The sequence below is a fragment of the Gossypium hirsutum genome, chromosome A08, assembly GCF_007990345.1.
Source record: "Gossypium hirsutum isolate 1008001.06 chromosome A08, Gossypium_hirsutum_v2.1, whole genome shotgun sequence".
In the NCBI taxonomy this organism is placed as follows: Eukaryota; Viridiplantae; Streptophyta; class Magnoliopsida; order Malvales; family Malvaceae; genus Gossypium; species Gossypium hirsutum.
The window spans coordinates 112,993,764-113,011,396 of NC_053431.1; the positions used below are offsets into that span (position 1 = coordinate 112,993,764).

General features: G+C 33.3%; 1 protein-coding gene across 2 annotated transcripts; it reads left to right on the forward strand.

Moving 5' to 3' along the window:
* Positions 1–571: 571 nt before the first annotated feature.
* On the forward strand, positions 572–14,471 carry LOC107919922 (uncharacterized). Of its 2 annotated transcripts, none has more exons than XM_041074822.1 (23): positions 572–838; positions 1,668–2,719; positions 3,540–3,655; positions 3,763–3,971; positions 4,179–4,298; positions 5,097–5,225; positions 5,337–5,462; positions 6,061–6,116; positions 6,241–6,340; positions 6,963–7,080; positions 7,246–7,455; positions 7,824–8,148; positions 8,639–8,732; positions 9,415–9,523; positions 9,643–9,902; positions 10,015–10,139; positions 10,781–11,015; positions 11,456–11,644; positions 11,735–12,021; positions 12,433–12,640; positions 12,727–12,966; positions 13,390–13,475; positions 14,055–14,471. In XM_041074822.1, exons 2-23 carry the CDS (start codon positions 1,845–1,847, stop codon positions 14,212–14,214), a joined length of 4,377 nt encoding a protein of 1,458 aa, XP_040930756.1. In that variant the 5' UTR covers positions 572–838; positions 1,668–1,844; the 3' UTR covers positions 14,215–14,471. The 2 variants fall into 2 exon arrangements, with proteins under 2 accessions (XP_040930756.1, XP_040930757.1); XM_041074823.1 differs by having other exon boundaries at positions 1,705–2,719.
* The last annotated feature ends 3,162 nt before the right edge of the window (positions 14,472–17,633 follow it).

Below are 17,633 nucleotides of genomic sequence, written 5' to 3' on the forward strand. Positions count from 1 at the left end.
CTACTTCGTAATAAAACGATAACGTAAGTGACTAGAACGTAACATTTCAAACATAAATGACTAAAATTTAAAATAAGGTAAACAAAAATGATTATTTTTATAATTTACTCTTTTTAATAAAATAAATCACTATTATACACGTATCACAATATGATAATTTTTATTATTGGAACATAAGATGTATACCCATAATCAATAGGACAACGTTGGGTTGAATTCCATATTTTATTGTATCTTTGGGTCATGAATAATGGACAAAAAAAGAGTTATGTGTGGTGTCGCAATTTGAGTTGAATAAAAAAATATTTTGTAGAAAGAAAGTAATGATATAAATTATAGCAAGGGCAATGTCGACATTAAATACAAAATGGAGGCTAAAATTGAAGTGAGAGTTATGATGATATGAAAAGCACACGCGTAAATCTCGAGCGATATCAGAAGCCAGCTAAGCTAAAGACGTAGCTTGGACTGTACGAGATTTTCCTTTTCTTTCTCTTCCTCTCCATCTTCACTATTTTCCTTTACCTGCCCAAACATATAATAATAACATAATCTATTTATTTTGGCAAATAAACATAATTTACTCTTGATCTTTATCGAAAAGTTGAATAATTGGAGCGTTAAAATAAATAAATAAATAAATGAAAGAGAGGGCGGAAGAGCAAAGCAGAGTAAGCAAACAAACAAAGCTGAGACCATTACTGACTAGGGAAAAACACAGAAAAAGTTTTGTTTGAAAGAGAGAGAGAGAGGAAGTGCGACTAAGAGCGAAACTTCGTTCAAGATTTCAGTAGGAATCTCTTTCGTTTTTCATTCTCACTTTCTCTCTTGCCAAACGGTACTCTCTTGCTCTCTGTTTCTTTTATTTTTCTTTTTAGGAATTCGAAATTCAATTATGTAACGGAACTTGTTTCCTATAATTTCAGTTAGATTCTTTGACTTCTTGATTTGTTATATGTGAAGTTGGTAACCGAAACGGTAGATCGCGTAGGATTTTGACTTTGAAAAATGAACAAGAAATTAATGGATTAATATATTTTCTGGAAATATTTTATTTCATGATATTAAAAATGAGCTTGTGATCTGTATTACATGATATGATTGCATTGTTAATTAATTTTTGCGTGCATTTGTGGATTTTTTTTGGTGCTCGATTTTAATAGAATGTCATTGATCCTCCAAGTAAAAGTTGTGTTGACATTAGTTTGACATAAATCAAGTAACTTTAATTGGAAATACTAAAGTGCTGATAAGCCTTTTTTGTTTATTTTTGGAACTTAGAAGCTTTTCCAAGATAATTATCATTCAGATATCTGTTACTGCTTAGCCTACTGATAGGTTGGTTGAACTGAGAAGAATGAAGCATTACATTTTATTTAGAACATATCAAGTGAAGAACAGTAGACAGATACTCATAAGCTGCATTACATATCCGATACAATCCCCTTTTATTCTTATTAATAAGGTTTAATTGCTCATATGAAGCGTCTACTTAGCTAGATTTCAGAGGGATATTTTTCTGCTTTGTGTTCTAAGTCATTGTAGACCTTTTCGTTCCAATTAAGTAGTCCAGTCTAGTTACGTATATTATGCTGTATGTTGTCTATGTAATATTTCATTATTATTTCTTTTGTGAATTAGGTATAAATCTATTGTCTTTATGGCAGGATAACATTTATACATTGTTGGTTATGCGAGTTTCAGTGTTGAGAAAAGAGTATTTCTGAATATTTGGATGGAAGGTCCCCTGAAGATGGTTTCAAGTAAATGAGCTTCTATAGAGAAGCATAGGGTGATAAATTTCAGCGGTAGAGTGGAAAGCTAAGATATATGTGCAGCATTACATGCATGCAACTTTATCTAATGGTTTGTTGCGGTGGATGGTAATGCATCCATTGCTAATGCATAGGTATCTCTGCTGGTGTGTTCTGTTTGGGCATCTTTGCACGTCTGTCCTTTGTCTTAGTTTGAATCGATCAGAGAATCTTTTCCAGAAACCTAGATTAATTTTGACTGATGAATCTGTAATTGCCACTTCCATCCACGTTAAGAAATCAACTTCACTACCGCTGAATGATTCTCTATCTTGTGAGGACTTGGAAGGTGTAGGATCCTTTAATACTACATGCTTGTTAAACTCAAACTTGTATTTAAGTTCTGATCTTTACATTTGTGGTACCGGAAACTTGGAAATACTTCCCCATGTTTCAATCAAGTGCCCTACAGAAGGCTGTATGGTTACCTTTAATATGTCTGGAAATGTAAATGTGGGTGAATATGTTGCCATTGTTGCCGGATCAGTAGTAATTTGTGCTGCCAATTTGACTGTCGGGTACAATTCTACTATTAACACAACATCCTTGGCTGGTCCTCCTCCTCCTCAAACTAGTGGTACACCTGTTGGCACTGAAGGAGCTGGTGGAGGGCATGGTGGGCGAGGTGCTTCATGTCTCAAAAATAATAAGACAAGCTTTTGGGGGGGTGATGTTTATGCTTGGTCCACTTTGTCTGAGCCATGGAGTTATGGGAGTAAAGGTGGTAGTAAGAATGACAGTGCTTCTGATCGACATTGGTATGGAGGGAAGGGTGGAGGACGAGTTAAGTTCATAGTAAAGGACATGATATATCTGAATGGATCTGTAACTGCAGAAGGTGGGAATGGAGGAATAGAAGGGGGAGGGGGTTCTGGTGGAAGCATCTACATAAGAGCTGTTAAGCTGTGAGTACACTGCACCTGAACAAACCATTTTCATATTTCTAGTTTTCTCCATGGTCAGATGTCTGTTAGCTTTTCAGTTAATGTTTGCTGATTCAGCACTTGTAGAAAAATCTATTAACAGTACCCAACATTTCTTGCATTATCACTGCACATAATAATGCTTATCCTCCGTACTAATATAGAGACTTCGTATAGAAAGGTTTTATATGCAATATAATAAATTTTCTGTAATTTCAAGTGTATGGTTGCAATAATAATTCACTAATGATTTATGCATTCCTCATGTTTGGTAATTCAATGTCTTTGTGGCTATATGTTATTGAGTATGAATTGATATATTGAAAAGGGTTGTTTTCATCAGCGATTGTAACAGTTTATACTGGAATTAAATAAACTCGATGGAGATGCTGCAGTAGACTAAGTCATGAATGCATATTGTAGGATTTTCATTGATAATAGTTGGGGTTCAAGCCCAAAGATTCTTCTTGAGTTTCTGATTGCCAATTTCCCTTTTTGCCAATTTTAATTTGTTCTATCCAAAGCCAACCACATAGTGTAATTTATTCTGTTTTTGGCCTTTTCTTCTTCACTTGAAGAAAGTGAGATCCATTCATTATTGGTGATTTTTCGTTTACCTAGACTTTTCAAGATCTTATTGTCATTTTTGGTGCTCAAAAAGCTGCTTATGACTGACAAAACAATGGCATCATAGCCAGTTGACTACTCCTGGGCATCAATGTTTTACCTTCCTATAAGTTAAAAATCATTAAGTAGAAATTAACTCTTTAACTAAATGTCAGAATGCTGTTTTGGTACTTAGGAAGGGATATGGTACTATAAGTGCAGCTGGTGGGATGGGTTGGGGTGGTGGTGGTGGTGGAAGAATATCTCTGGATTGTTACAGCATACAAGAAGATGTCAAGGTTTCTGTGCATGGTTTGTACCAATCACACCCATAAAATCTAGAAATTTAGTACATAATTGTAAAATGAGACATTACTGTGGTTAGATTGGGCTACATTACATGCTTCAATTTTTGGCAGGTGGTTATAGTTTGGGTTGTCCTGGAAACTCTGGAGCAGCTGGTACATATTTCAATGCTGATTTACTGAGTCTAAGAGTCGGCAATGATAATGTCACCACAGACACTGAAACTCCTTTGCTTGATTTCTCTACTAGTCCACTATGGTCAAATGTTTTTGTGGAGAACAACGCGAAAGTGTTGGTTCCTCTTCTTTGGACCAGAGTTCAGGTTGCTTAATCTCTATCTTCTTCCAAATAAGCTACACCCTTTTCTGTTTTATCATTTTTTTTCTGCTCTCTTAGATTGCTTAGCCTGTCATCACAATTGCTTTTATTTAAACCCTTCGCCCTTCTGAGTATTTACTCTTCTAGAATAGTGGTGAGTGGTCACATTCCAATGGCATTCTTATTCCTTAATATGCTTTTAACTGTGAAGGTCAGAGGCCAAATTAGTCTATATCGTGGGGGGGAAATTGTCTTTGGGTTGTCTGCATACCCAATGTCAGAATTTGAACTTGTCGCAGAAGAACTTTTAATGAGTGATTCCATCATAAAGGTATGTTACATTTGTTTTTTGTTTTTTTATGTTTTCTGAGGGAAACATTTTAATGTTTTATGATAGTTATTATTATTTATTTAAGTAGAGCTGAACTGCAAAATTTAATGGCTGTATCTGGGGCTAGGTAGTTGGGGAATGATTTTTTAAGTTAGATTTTTTCCTATAGGATTATGAGCACTTATCACTTGAGTTAACATGTGTTTTGACCTAGATTGTGGTACTTACCATGGGAAAGAGGATAAATAATAGATTTTATTGTGTAAATGGTTCTTTGAAGCCTTTACTTCACAATATTGTGTTTTGGGACCGTCACTCGTTCAAATCTTGTAATACCTTAGACATTTACGGATTTTACTTTGTTAAGGTTTGTAGAATATCTGAAATGCTGGTTAGATTAACTGGCTCAGTGTCTGCGTGCAATTTTCATTTCAGTAATGAGAGGTGTATGAAATGGCTTCATTAATTTATTGATAGAAACCTCTATTTATAGAGGTAAAGATAGCTGGTTACATTTAAAATAGAAATTCAAGCGATTGATTTGAAAATAAGATAAAATAGTAATTCAAAACAATTCAAAACTAAGATAAGAATAATAACAAATTTTTTTGAATATTTCAAATCCTAAGACTACGTCAATAGGGACCACTGTTGTCTAGACCTATTAGTGAAGTTTGAAAGATTTATGTTACTTTTATTTTGGAATTTCTTCTGAAGTGTCAGTCTAGTTTATCCTCTATGGAGGTATGGGCCATTTTTTTCATTGTTAGTCTAACTAATTTCCTTTCAAAAATAAAGGTATTTGGTGCATTTAGGGTTTCTGTCAAAATGCTACTCATGTGGAATTCGAAGATTCAAATAGATGGTGGTGGAAACACTGTTGTCACAGCATCTATCCTTGAAGTAAGGAATCTGGTTGTTCTAAGGGTATGATGTTTGGATTTCGTCATGAATTTCTTAGTCTTTCCTTATTCTATTGCTCAATCTTCAGCTATGATTAAAAGTTTTGGTAATCATGTTGATTCCTTTTCTTTGCAGGAGAACTCTGTCATTAGTTCTAATGCAAACTTGGGTGTATATGGTCAAGGTCTGCTGCAGTTAACTGGTCATGGTGATGCAATTAAAGGCCAGCGGCTTTCCTTGTCTCTGTTTTATAACATAACAGTAAGACATTACTGACATGAATTACTATTTTTCTGTTGCTTAAACTTATTAAAGGTGTGAGATAATTAAGAGGGCTCCAATTTGTGGTTATATTTTACTGCTAGAGGTATTTATTTTGACAACGCAGTAATTTGTGTGCAAGTGCTCCTCAAGTATGCTTATCTGTGTGTGTCTCTCTCTATACATGTATATCTGTGTAAGTTCTGCACATATGGCTTGAGTAATACTATGGTATTATAAGTTTATGCAATGCATGGGTGATAAAATGGTATGTCAACAGCTAAGCTTCTCTATAATAATTGAGGTTCTCTGAAGGAAGCCTGTCTTGATACATGTTCTCTTATACATCCCAGTCTTTCAGTTCTCATACCTTAAAAGCATATAATAAGATGAAATTCTACTGGAATCACCTATAAAACATTTCCTTCTTGCTTGATAACTTTAACTTGTATAATGGAACTGTAATGGTTTTTGAGAATCTATATCTTGATCGATTATTGCAGACAATATTACTGTTCCAATTTTCTGGCTTCTTTTTGTTTCTCTAGAGCCAAATGTCATTTGATACACTGTGTTTACAAGTCCTTGCACGTTACAGGTCGGGCCAGGTTCTTTACTTCAGGCTCCACTGGATGATGATGCTAGCAGAATTGTGTGAGTATGAATTTCAATTCTTTTTAAAAGACTTCTTGTGATATTATTAAGCACATTCGAATTAAATGTCAAACGTCTCTTTCATGTTGAAATTCTCACTTTTTATTCATTAAAATTTTTGTAGGGTTACAAATTCCCTTTGTGGGAGCCAAACATGTCCAATAGATTTAATAACTCCTCCAGATGATTGCCATGTTAATTATACACTGTCCTTTTCCCTGCAGGTAGAAATCATATTTGAATTCGACTTATTTTGGGATGCAAAATTAACTTATTTGCGTCTTTTTACTTATTTATGAGGATTTGCTAATATATTTCATATAGGTTACTTTCATGAATCAAATTGATGTCATTCTATAAGAGGACTAAAAGTCTTGCTTAACAAAATAACTGTTGAAATCTAGCTTCCATCTGTTCAAGCATTTTTAAGTGCAAAGGAAATGAGTTATTGAAAATATTAGGGTAAGCGCCAAACTTCTGGGTTCAAGATTAGAAATTTACTTTGGCATGCATATCACGGTCATGCCTTCCCTAGCATTTGGGTAAAGCATGGAAGGTCCGTTTGAATCCATCTCTTCTTCTAGTTAGAAGGTTTGAACTGATTTTATAATAATGAGAATGTAAAGTTAATAAGAGATGCCATCTTGTACAAAGCTTCTAGTTTATCAAAAAAGGAAAATTTTCTTTCTTAAGTAGAATTGTTCTCATACCTTGGAATTGGAGAAGGACATAACATGAAGCATATTGCTTTAAATGAGTTCTTCCTGGTTTGCTTCATAGAATTAGGATTCTGTTTTGAGTGTGGCATAGTTCAATTTCTAACCAGTTATTTTGACCTACTCATAGGTTTGTCGGGTTGAGGACCTACTTGTTAATGGGATCATTAAGGGAAGTATCGTTCACATTCATAGGGCAAGGACGGTCACCATTGATGCTAATGGCCTGATTGCTGCATCTGAATTGGGTAAGGAGTATAACCAGCAGTGTTGATATTCATCATAGTTGTCTTCTGCATTTCCCTGTTTCCATCTTTCTTCTCTACAATGGTTTTCAAATAACCTGTTAGTCTCTGTGAAGTGGGATTATTGCTTTTGTTAGCACTTCTAATTTTGTGGAGACCCTTTATTAGGTTGCAGCAAAGGTATAGGAAAAGGAAACTATCTTAATGGAGCTGGTAGTGGTGCTGGGCATGGTGGACGAGGGGGTGCTGGATATTTCAATGGAAGAGTTAGCAGTGGTGGTTATCAGTATGGTAATGCTGATCTTCCTTGTGAGTTGGGAAGCGGAACAGAAGGTCCTAGTCAGTCATTCGGACATGTAGTTGGAGGAGGAATGATTGGTGAGTATTCAGTTCAGGAATTGCCAAAAGATTCTATATGATTAGATTGTTATTTTAAGTATGTGACAATGGACAAAGAAGGATGAATTTCTTGAATGTCAACAAGCCTGGTTATACATGGAAAGATAATCCTATCTTATGGGAGAATTATTTAAAAACACTAACAGGCAATAAAAGATAATAACGGAAAATTCCAAAGTAAATTATCACATCAATAAAATTCAAATAAATGATGATGGAAGCCAAGTCTTCAAGAATTATAGCGATAAGAAATATGTCCAAATTTTCTGACTGTTTCGACAATTTTTTATGTTCTCTGACATTGTGAAATTATTATTTTTACCAACTTATGGTTGTCTCTTCGCTAGTAATTGGCTCAAACCAATGGCCTCTCCTAAGGCTTAGCATTTATGGTTCTTTGAGGGCTGATGGTCAAAGCTTTGGGGAAGCAACAATAAACGGTAATGGATCATTGGTTGGTGGACTTGGTGGAGGTTCTGGTGGGACAGTTCTTCTATTCCTTCAAGAGCTTATGCTTGCGGAAAATTCATCTTTGTCAACTGTTGGGGGAAATGGTGGCCCTCGTGGTGGTGGCGGTGGTGGTGGTGGAAGAGTGCATTTTCACTGGTCTAATATAGGCATTGGGGATGAATATGTTCCAGTTGCTTCTATCAGCGGTTTCATCAATAGTAGGTAGGGCTCGTTAATGCAACAAATGTTGTAAATTCCTTAATTAACTAATTTTTTTTATCACAACTCTTTTTTGGACCATTTATGTCAAACATTTTAAGATACTCCAGAATCTGATTATTTGCATTATGCCATTCATTTGTTTAATATAAGATTATTGAGTTAACAAGCTGCTAATACAGCAAACATTAGATGGAGTAGTTTTCCATAAGGCTATTTGCACTTTCTATCTATTCTTTACTATCAAATTGTTAGGAGTAAACTAACAGATAATATGAAAGATACTAAATGGAGTTCTTTTCCAGTAAGGTTTGGACGAATTATCACTTAATATCTCCACTGAATAATCTGTAGTTTTATATTGTCTGTCAATATAAGAAGCAATTAAAAATTTGAAATATAAGCCTTTCCACACATACACACACCCAAAAAGAAAAAATGAACAAAAAACTGTTGAATTTCAGCTTACTTCTTCAAACATGCTGAGTGACAGTGGAGGTGCTGGGCATAAAGGTGGACTCTTTGGAGACGAGGGCACAGTAACTGGTAAAAAATGTCCAAAAGGCCTCTATGGTACATTCTGCAGGGTAAGTTTCACTGAACTTCTAAAATTGTTATAAATTACCTTTAAAACTTGTGTTTCAAGATGTTTTATGTTGTACCAATTGCTTTCTGCTATTATACATCACAATGACGCTGGGGTTATGTTACAGGGATACTTAGAGAATATTGTTGCAATTTGCACTATTTACCAAAAGTCCACTAAAGTCTTACTGCTACTTGTAGCACCTTCCATCCCAGCTTATAATTTCCTCTGGAAACATCTCGTGATAGTATTTGTTTGTAAGCTGTTATTTTTATTTGTTTATGAGGACAAGCGCCACCTAATCTGACTTACCAGACTTTGCTCCAGACCAAAAGTTCCAGCACTATAATCTGAATTTTCTGATTCTACTCGGTCTACATCTAGATTATAATGGGAAAATATTCACCATTAATCAAATAGGGACATGGCTTGCTTCACTAGTTGGCTATTTTATGCATGCACAGATTTCTTAATTTGTTTATTCACATGTTGGCACGAACCATTCGATTCTTCTTACTTGTCAACTTTACTACATCTACATAGATACAAAACTATTGTCTTTCCCTTTAGGTTTAGAATTTGTTTTTTTAATCAGTTCTATTCATCATCTTAGCTATTGACGATAAACTGTGAGATTTCACTAATTTGCTTCTCTTTAAAATTACAATGGAGTTCGTTCACAGGAATGCCCCATTGGCACTTACAAAGATATTGATGGCTCTGATGAAGACCTTTGCACTCCTTGCCCTCTGGAGCTTCTTCCAAATCGTGCAAATTTCATATATGTACGAGGTACTTGTTAACACTGTGATTTTTCTTTCATGGCTTTTTCTTTTTCCCTCAAATCTTTTTCTTATATGTGGTTTTCCATATGCTTCCCTTTCTCACTTTAGGGTGTGTATTTTTTGCAGGAGGAGTCCGTCAGTCATCTTGCCCTTATAAGTGCATATCTGAGAAATATAGAATGCCCAATTGCTATACCCCTCTTGAGGAGTTGATGTATACATTTGGAGGTCCTTGGCCTTTTGCACTTCTTCTGTCTGGCATTTTGGTGCTTCTAGCTGTATTATTAAGCACATTAAGAATCAAATTGGTCGAATCAAGCTCATATGTTGCTAATATTGAACATCAGAGCAGTCATCATTTCCCGTACCTTCTTTCCCTATCAGAGGTATATTTTTGAAAGCTATATTTCATTTTATGGCTTAAATGCGTGCAGCAGTGACTGGGTCCAGTTTCATATTTTATAACATTTCTGTGTGGACTATATATATTCTTACTAGGTAAGGGGAACCAGAGCTGAAGAAACTCAGAGTCATGTTTACAGAATGTATTTCATGGGGCCCAATACTTTTAGAGAACCATGGCATCTTCCTTACTCTCCTCCTGATTCAATCATTGAGATCGTGTAAGAAAATAATTTGAGTAACAAAGGATGAAATGATGGCTTTTTTTTTTTTTTTTCCATTGCAGCATAAGTGATTCTGTAGGTAAATTCATGGAAGTAGGAATGGTCGTGGGTTGCAGCTGAACTCAAAACCTCTCCCTTCCCCCTCGTCTCCTCCCTCTTAAAAGGAAATAAACGAAAAGATCATTGATATGCTCAAATGTTCTGTTCCTAGCACAGTGATATGCTCAAATGTTCTGTTCCTAGCACAGAAAACAATCATTGCATATACCCTGCTGGCCACTTGCAAATAGATCTCTATTTAGTTATCCAACTATACTTAAGTGTGGGTTTAGGGAGAGGGGTAGAGGGAAGTAGAATGCTAAGTACCCTTTACAAGAAAAATCCATGAGAATAGCTGTCATTTTGTTAGCATGCCCCTTTTTTTTACTGGCTGTTGATGCAATGTACACTTGATATTGAAGCCTACCAATTAGGGAGATGCTCCGAGTATCTCGTACAGTAGATAAATGTCTTCTCTTAGAACTGTTTATTTATTTATATTTATTCAAGCCCCCTTTATTTCATGTTAGAATCCAGCTTTCCTTTTTTTTTTTTTATAATCTAAAATAGTAATAATCAATAAACTCATGGACGTGTAGGTATGAAGATGCTTTTAATAGATTCATTGATGAGATTAACTCGGTTGCTGCTTATGATTGGTGGGAAGGCTCAGTGCACAGTATACTGTCAGTGGTTGCATATCCTTGTGCCTGGTCCTGGAAACAGTGGCGGCGGAGGAAAAAAGTTCATAGGCTTCAGGAATATGTCAAATCAGAGTACGACCATTCATGTCTCCGCTCTTGTAGATCACGTGCTCTATACAAGGGGATGAAGGTTATACTTCTTGCATTTCACTCTTCTGGAGTCATCTTATTCCCCGGGTGCCATGCTTTATCTGCTAAAAATCCTTTGGTTTATGTTTGCTTGAGAATATATTTCTTAAAATTATTCAATACCATGTTCCATCATCTTATTCCTCGGGTGCCAATCTTTATCTGCTGAAAACCATTTGCTTAATGTCTGTTTGTGAAATCATTTATTAAATTATTCAATACCATGCGTCATTACTGCCTCGATGGTGTTTATGACTTCAAAGAAGATACTAGGTTCTATGTCATCGGGATGAACCATCATGAGATGTTTAGCAAGTGACATCATCCATTATGCAAATTCAGCAGTAGAGGCTTAAATACATAGTTACATAATTTTGGTTAAGGATTGTGTACATTTTCTCTTCTTTATCATGTCTCTAAATGGTTACCTAATTTATGCAGGTAGGAGCAACACCTGATTTGATGGTCGCATACATTGATTTTTTCCTTGGTGGCGATGAGAAGCGTGTGGACATGGTATCAATCATACAAAAGAGATTCCCAATGTGCATAATATTTGGTGGGGATGGAAGCTATATGTCACCATACAATCTTCATAGTGATACATTGTTGACTAATCTTCTGGGCCAGGTGTCTTTTCTGTCTTATAATTTTTCTGTAGCTTTATCATAACCCGATTTAGTAAAATTCATCTGAATTAAAGAAATATGCTATCTCCAGCACATACCGCCGACTGTTTGGAATCGATTGGTAGCTGGTTTGAATGCTCAGTTGAGGACTGTGAGACATGGATCCATTCGTTCTGCATTGGTGCCTGTTCTGGATTGGATAGCTAGTCATGGAAATCCCCAGCTTGAATTCCATGGGGTTAAAATTGAGCTTGGTTGGTTTCAAGCAACAGCTTCTGGTTACTATCAGCTGGGCATTGTAGTAGTGGTTGGTGACTTGACTTTTCACAATTTGCACCAGCCCGATTTGTCAGATAGAAGCAATGATGGATACCCAAGGTAACCTCAAGTAATTGTCTCTTATGTTCTTCTATCTTCCAAAATAAAACAAGGGAACATGATCACTGATCCAAACTGAACAGTTAAAGTAGAAAGCCGTTGGAACACATATGAGTTGAATCTACTCTTGAAAGCAGCTGAAGCATGTAGATGATATTAAATATTAACAACAAATTCTGATACTAACATCTATTGGTAGCATTCCGCTGAATTTTTCTGATTTATTTGCCTGACTTTACATTTTCAATAATCTGTTTTTAAATGGAACTAACTTGTGGTATGTAGGAAGAAACTTATTTCCCCTTTCTAGCACTGTAGTGAACGAGCACTAGTAGGTTGTATTTGAATGTTTGTTTTCAAGCTCTGCGAATTATTATTTGCTCATTGGCTGTTTGTGTATTAATGATTCAGGAACGATGCTGCATCTGCAGGCAAAAACCCTAAACTACTCCAGCAAAGTTGGCCATACCCAAGTCATGCATTATCTCGTAAAAAGATCACAGGGGGAATTAACGGAGGTCTCATAAATGATGCTACCTTGAGATCTTTAGAATTTAAAAGAGACTTTCTCTTCCCATTTTCTCTCTTATTGCACAATACTAGACCTGTTGGTCGTCAGGTGGCGATCTAACTTGTATAACCTCACTCCTATTGAAGATATTTCAAATTACTCAATCACTTAATGCTTGAACTTTTATGTTTCAGGACTCCCTTCAGCTCCTGATTACTACGATGCTTTTAGCAGATCTCTCTGTTACCCTCCTTACTTTGCTTCAGTTCTATTGGATATCTCTTGGGATATTCCTTGCTGTCCTGCTTATTCTTCCTCTATCACTGCTTTCTCCATTCCCTGCTGGATTGAATGCCTTGTTCAGTAAAGAGCCTCGTAGAGCTTCGCTTGCCCGTATATATTCCCTTTGGAATGCTACATCTTTGTCAAATATTGTAAGTACCTCGAAACTGTAGGGTACTTTTTACCAAAGATAGTTATTCCAATTTAGACATCGGCATGAATCAGCTATAATGCTTTTGGGTTGCCTAGTACTTACTTTTTTGTTTTTGGGTGAAATATGGTTTAATGACACGGTAAACCAATGCATAGCGTTCTACTGACCAGCCTAATTCTTCATGCTTATAGTGCCATCACATAAATTCTTATAAATATGATATTGTATATGATGCACTTCACAATTTAGAGAGACATATTTCAGACGAGGTAGATATTTCTAGAAATCTATTGCAATAGCAATATAGAGAAGTGTAGAATTTTGCAATTTGAAGAATTCATAAAGTATTGAATCTGACATGTGAGAATGACACCAATAATTGATTTTGAGCTATAAACATCACACATAAATTTTCTTGCAGGCTGTCGCTTTCATTTGTGGCATTATTCATTATGGATTTTCCTCCTTCATGCCACCTGACAAGGAAAATACTTGGAATACTAGAAGGTGAGGATTTAATTGCTTATTAGCCTGATGGAGAGCTTATATAAATTTGAGGGTAGTTAAAAGATGCATTTGTCTTAATAGTTGGCGTTTATAATGTTACAAGTTATACTACTAGGTCAAGCTCCCCTCTATTATTTTTCTATCCATTATTTTTTATCAGTTACACAAGTCATGGGTTGTGGTCCTACACATATGAATAGAAAGTAAACGACTGGACCGAAAGCCATACTTCTATTTCACTCAGTGCTAGTATATCATCGGTAATTAAGAGAACTCTTCATCAGTTCCATTGGAGTAGTAAATTTCGTTTAGTTTTAATGGGTGTCAAGTTCGTAGAATTTGTTGATAGAATTAATTCTTGCATAAAAAGTGAGGTGTAGTGGAGCCGGGACATGAAGAATTGTTAGGTTTGGGGTTGATAAACTCTAAGATAATCATGCTATAATTGGTTCACATCGGAGACTTCCAGTTTTGCTATCCTAATCAATCTAGTTTCATATATAAGTTTTTTTTTTTTTTTTTAAACTTTATATGTTTTGTGCCAAACAAGATGTGTTAAATAGCATTTGGAATTTGCAGCGAAGACAACAAATGGTGGCTTTTGCCAACCATCCTTCTGATATTCAAGTCAATACAAGCTCGATTTGTTGATTGGCACATTGCAAACCTAGAAGTCCAAGATTTCTCCCTCTTCTGTCCGGATCCAGATGCTTTTTGGGCTCATGAGCCTACTGCTTGAATTTAAAATGAAGACTGACTGCACTCCATCATCTTCTTCCATGGTTCTGGCTGTGATGCTTAGCTTTCCACTGTAAATTTTGTTCAAAGTTTGTAAAAAGCAACATCTGAGTATAGGCTTTTTCTCTCTTTTGCATTGTTGCTTCTGTGTGGGTATAGTTTCAGAAAAGAAAAAAAAAAGGAACTTTTCAGAGCTATGTGAATTAGTGAATAGATAATGTCTTAGTTAATTATTTATTAGAAATTCCTAGTTCATTATTTTGCAGTACTTGCGATCTATCTTTCTAAAATAGCAGCACTGTCACAGGAGCAAGAATACGGTTCAATACTTGCAATCTATCATCCTAAAGTAGTTGGATTGCAAACAACGGAGCTGGAGAATTATATTTATTGTTTAAATTTAGCCAGAGCAAAACTTAAATAGCAAATCAGAGTGGCGCAGCGGAAGCGTGGTGGGCCCATAACCCACAGGTCCCAGGATCGAAACCTGGCTCTGATAAACTTTAGAAATTTTGTTTTGTGAGCAATGGGTTTCAGAGTTTATATAATTATATTGTTTATAGCTTCACAAATTTTTACTATATTATTTTGTATCAAAAAATATTATTACTATATGATTTATTGGTATAATGATTTATTTGATCTTTCAACTTTATAAAAAATATCATTATAGTCTTTTATTTAATTTTTCGTCTCTTTTAACCCTTAAATTAGTATTTTTTGTCAAAACACCTCCCGAAATGTATAGAAAGGTTACATCAACAATTAATTAATTTTTTTTAAAAAATTCAAAAATATAAAAATTAGTTAAAAAGCATAACAAATATATAAAAGTTATTTAATAATAAAAATTATAATAATATTCTATAGTATTTAGAATTTTTGAAAAAATTTAGTTGCTGAAGTGGCATGCACATGGACGGTCACATTAGCAAAGTTGACAAAAGTCAACTTTTTTATTTATTTCGGGTGTGATTTGAGAAAAGCACTAGTTTAAGGGTTGAAAAAGACAAAAAAAATAAATGAGGGGTTAAAATGATTCTTTTTTTAAAGTTTGAGGGCCGAATAAGACATTATGCCTTATTTATTTTTGGGTAAACTATCCGGTTGGTCATCAACTTTTAGGGTGTTTTCATTTGGATCACTTAAAAAGAAACCTTTGCAATTTCTTCACTTAACTTTTAGGGCACTTTTATTTTAGTCACGCATTTAGGCTGTGCATGCCATATCTTGTTTACAATTTCATTTTGGTCACTTAACTTTTTAGGTTGCTTTCATTTTGGTAACTCAAAAAAAAATTAAAGTATTGATCAGGGTAAAAAAAACATTAAGATTAAATTGCAAAAATAATAAAACAACGTCCAGTCAATACACACTACGTTCACTTAACTCTTTTTTTTTAATAATGAAATTTTAAATTGTTAAAATCAATTAAATAAATCATATGAATTTTTTGATCACTTTATAGTGTCAATAAATTTGTTACCATAATATTGAAATTAATTAATTTAATGCTTGGATGACTAAAATAAAAGTACCCTAAAAGTTAGATGACGAAATTGTAAAGTTTTTTTTTTACCAAAATAATAACAACTTAAAAGTTTGGTGATTAATTGGTAATTTTGCTTAAACATAGTGGTTGGTATTACAACATTCCTTTTGAAATTTTTTAATTTGTCATATATGTTGGAGATTTTATCAAGCAGTATGCATATGGAAACAACATATTTAGAGCATAGAGGTATGTTTAAAAATAACATTTAATAAAAAATGAAATGTATAGTTCGAAACTAATTAATATAACAAATGAAATATGTAAGATTAAAACGAAAAAAAAAAGATTAAATGGTAAGTAAAACAAAATTTAAACATTTAAATAAATACATCAGATTAAGAATACTAAATGAAGCCAATTATTTATCACAATGTTGTCATCAATCTTGAGTTGGTGTCGAGTTAATTTATAACATCAACTTAATTAACAACATTATTAATATTAGAAACTCTTTCACACGCATAAGCATATAGAAACCACGTATTTAGAAGACAAATTTATTTTTAAAATTAGCATATAATAAATAATAAAATGTATGGTTTGTACAATTGATAAAGAAAATAAAATATATATAATAAAATTAAAATATATAAATATATTATAATAAAATTTTGGTTGAATGGCGGATTCAAATTCGACAAAATTAAGAATATATGCCGATTTCATCAAAAGAAAATTAAGGATATTGGCCAAAATTTTGATTATTTAGGGAAATAGGTTGTTGAATTGACAAAAATGCATATTGAGAAAAGCGTTTTTGATAAAAACACTTTCTAAAAAAAGTGCTTTCATTTGACATCCTTTAATTACGTAGTCAAGCATTACGATTTTCATCCTCAGATCTCAAGTTTGACTCCTATCTCAAATACAGTTGTTGTTGTTTTTTTTTTCATGTGTTTCAAGATTTTTTTTGGTTAACTTTTAATATTTAGTTCTTGTTTTGTAATTAATAAAAATGTTGTTTTCAAATTTTTTATTTTATTTTTAGTTTATTATTTTAATTAATGAGCCGGAAGATTAGTTATTAGGCTTACTCCAATAAATACTTAAATTTTTTTATTTATATAAAAATAATAAATACCTAATTATATAATAAAAATATATTTGATTATGTCAAAGATATTTTTAATTAATAATTCTTTTATTTATATAAACGAAATAATAAATATGTAATTATATAATGTAAATATATTATATATTCCTCATGTTAAAAATATTTTAATTTTGGAAGAGAATCAACTAATTTTATTTATTTATTTTTTCACCTAGACTATGAGTATAATAAATTTTAATATTATAAAATTAAATAATTATTCTAAATATTATTATTATTTTTATATGTAAAATATTTTAACATAATAAAATATATTAAATATATTTTTATTATATAATTATATAATTATTATTTTATTTATATAAATAAAAAATATTAGTTAAATAAATGAATTAAGAATAAAAATTTAAAAATTATATGTTTATTAATTAAAAATATAAAAAAAGATTAAAATAATTTGAAATAAAAAATAAAAATTTACTTAGGAGAATAATTGAACTTTAAGACTCAAAGATAAAACCATAAATATTTTAGCATCTATAAAAGAAAAAGCATTTTGTAAAAAAAGCGTTTTTTTTCCCTAACTAATAAAAAAATTCAACCCATACCCCTAATTTTTATCTTGAAATATTGCTAATCTTGTCGTTCAAATCAGCCTATTTTTTTATTGAATTTTTATTTAATACATGTATTGTCTGTCGAATTGTTAAGACAATCTACTGTAATTGGAAAATAAAATATGTATATATAAGTGAAGGCGGAGAACAGAAGGGTAAAATAGAAAACAAAGAAGTGAACAGAACATCAGTAA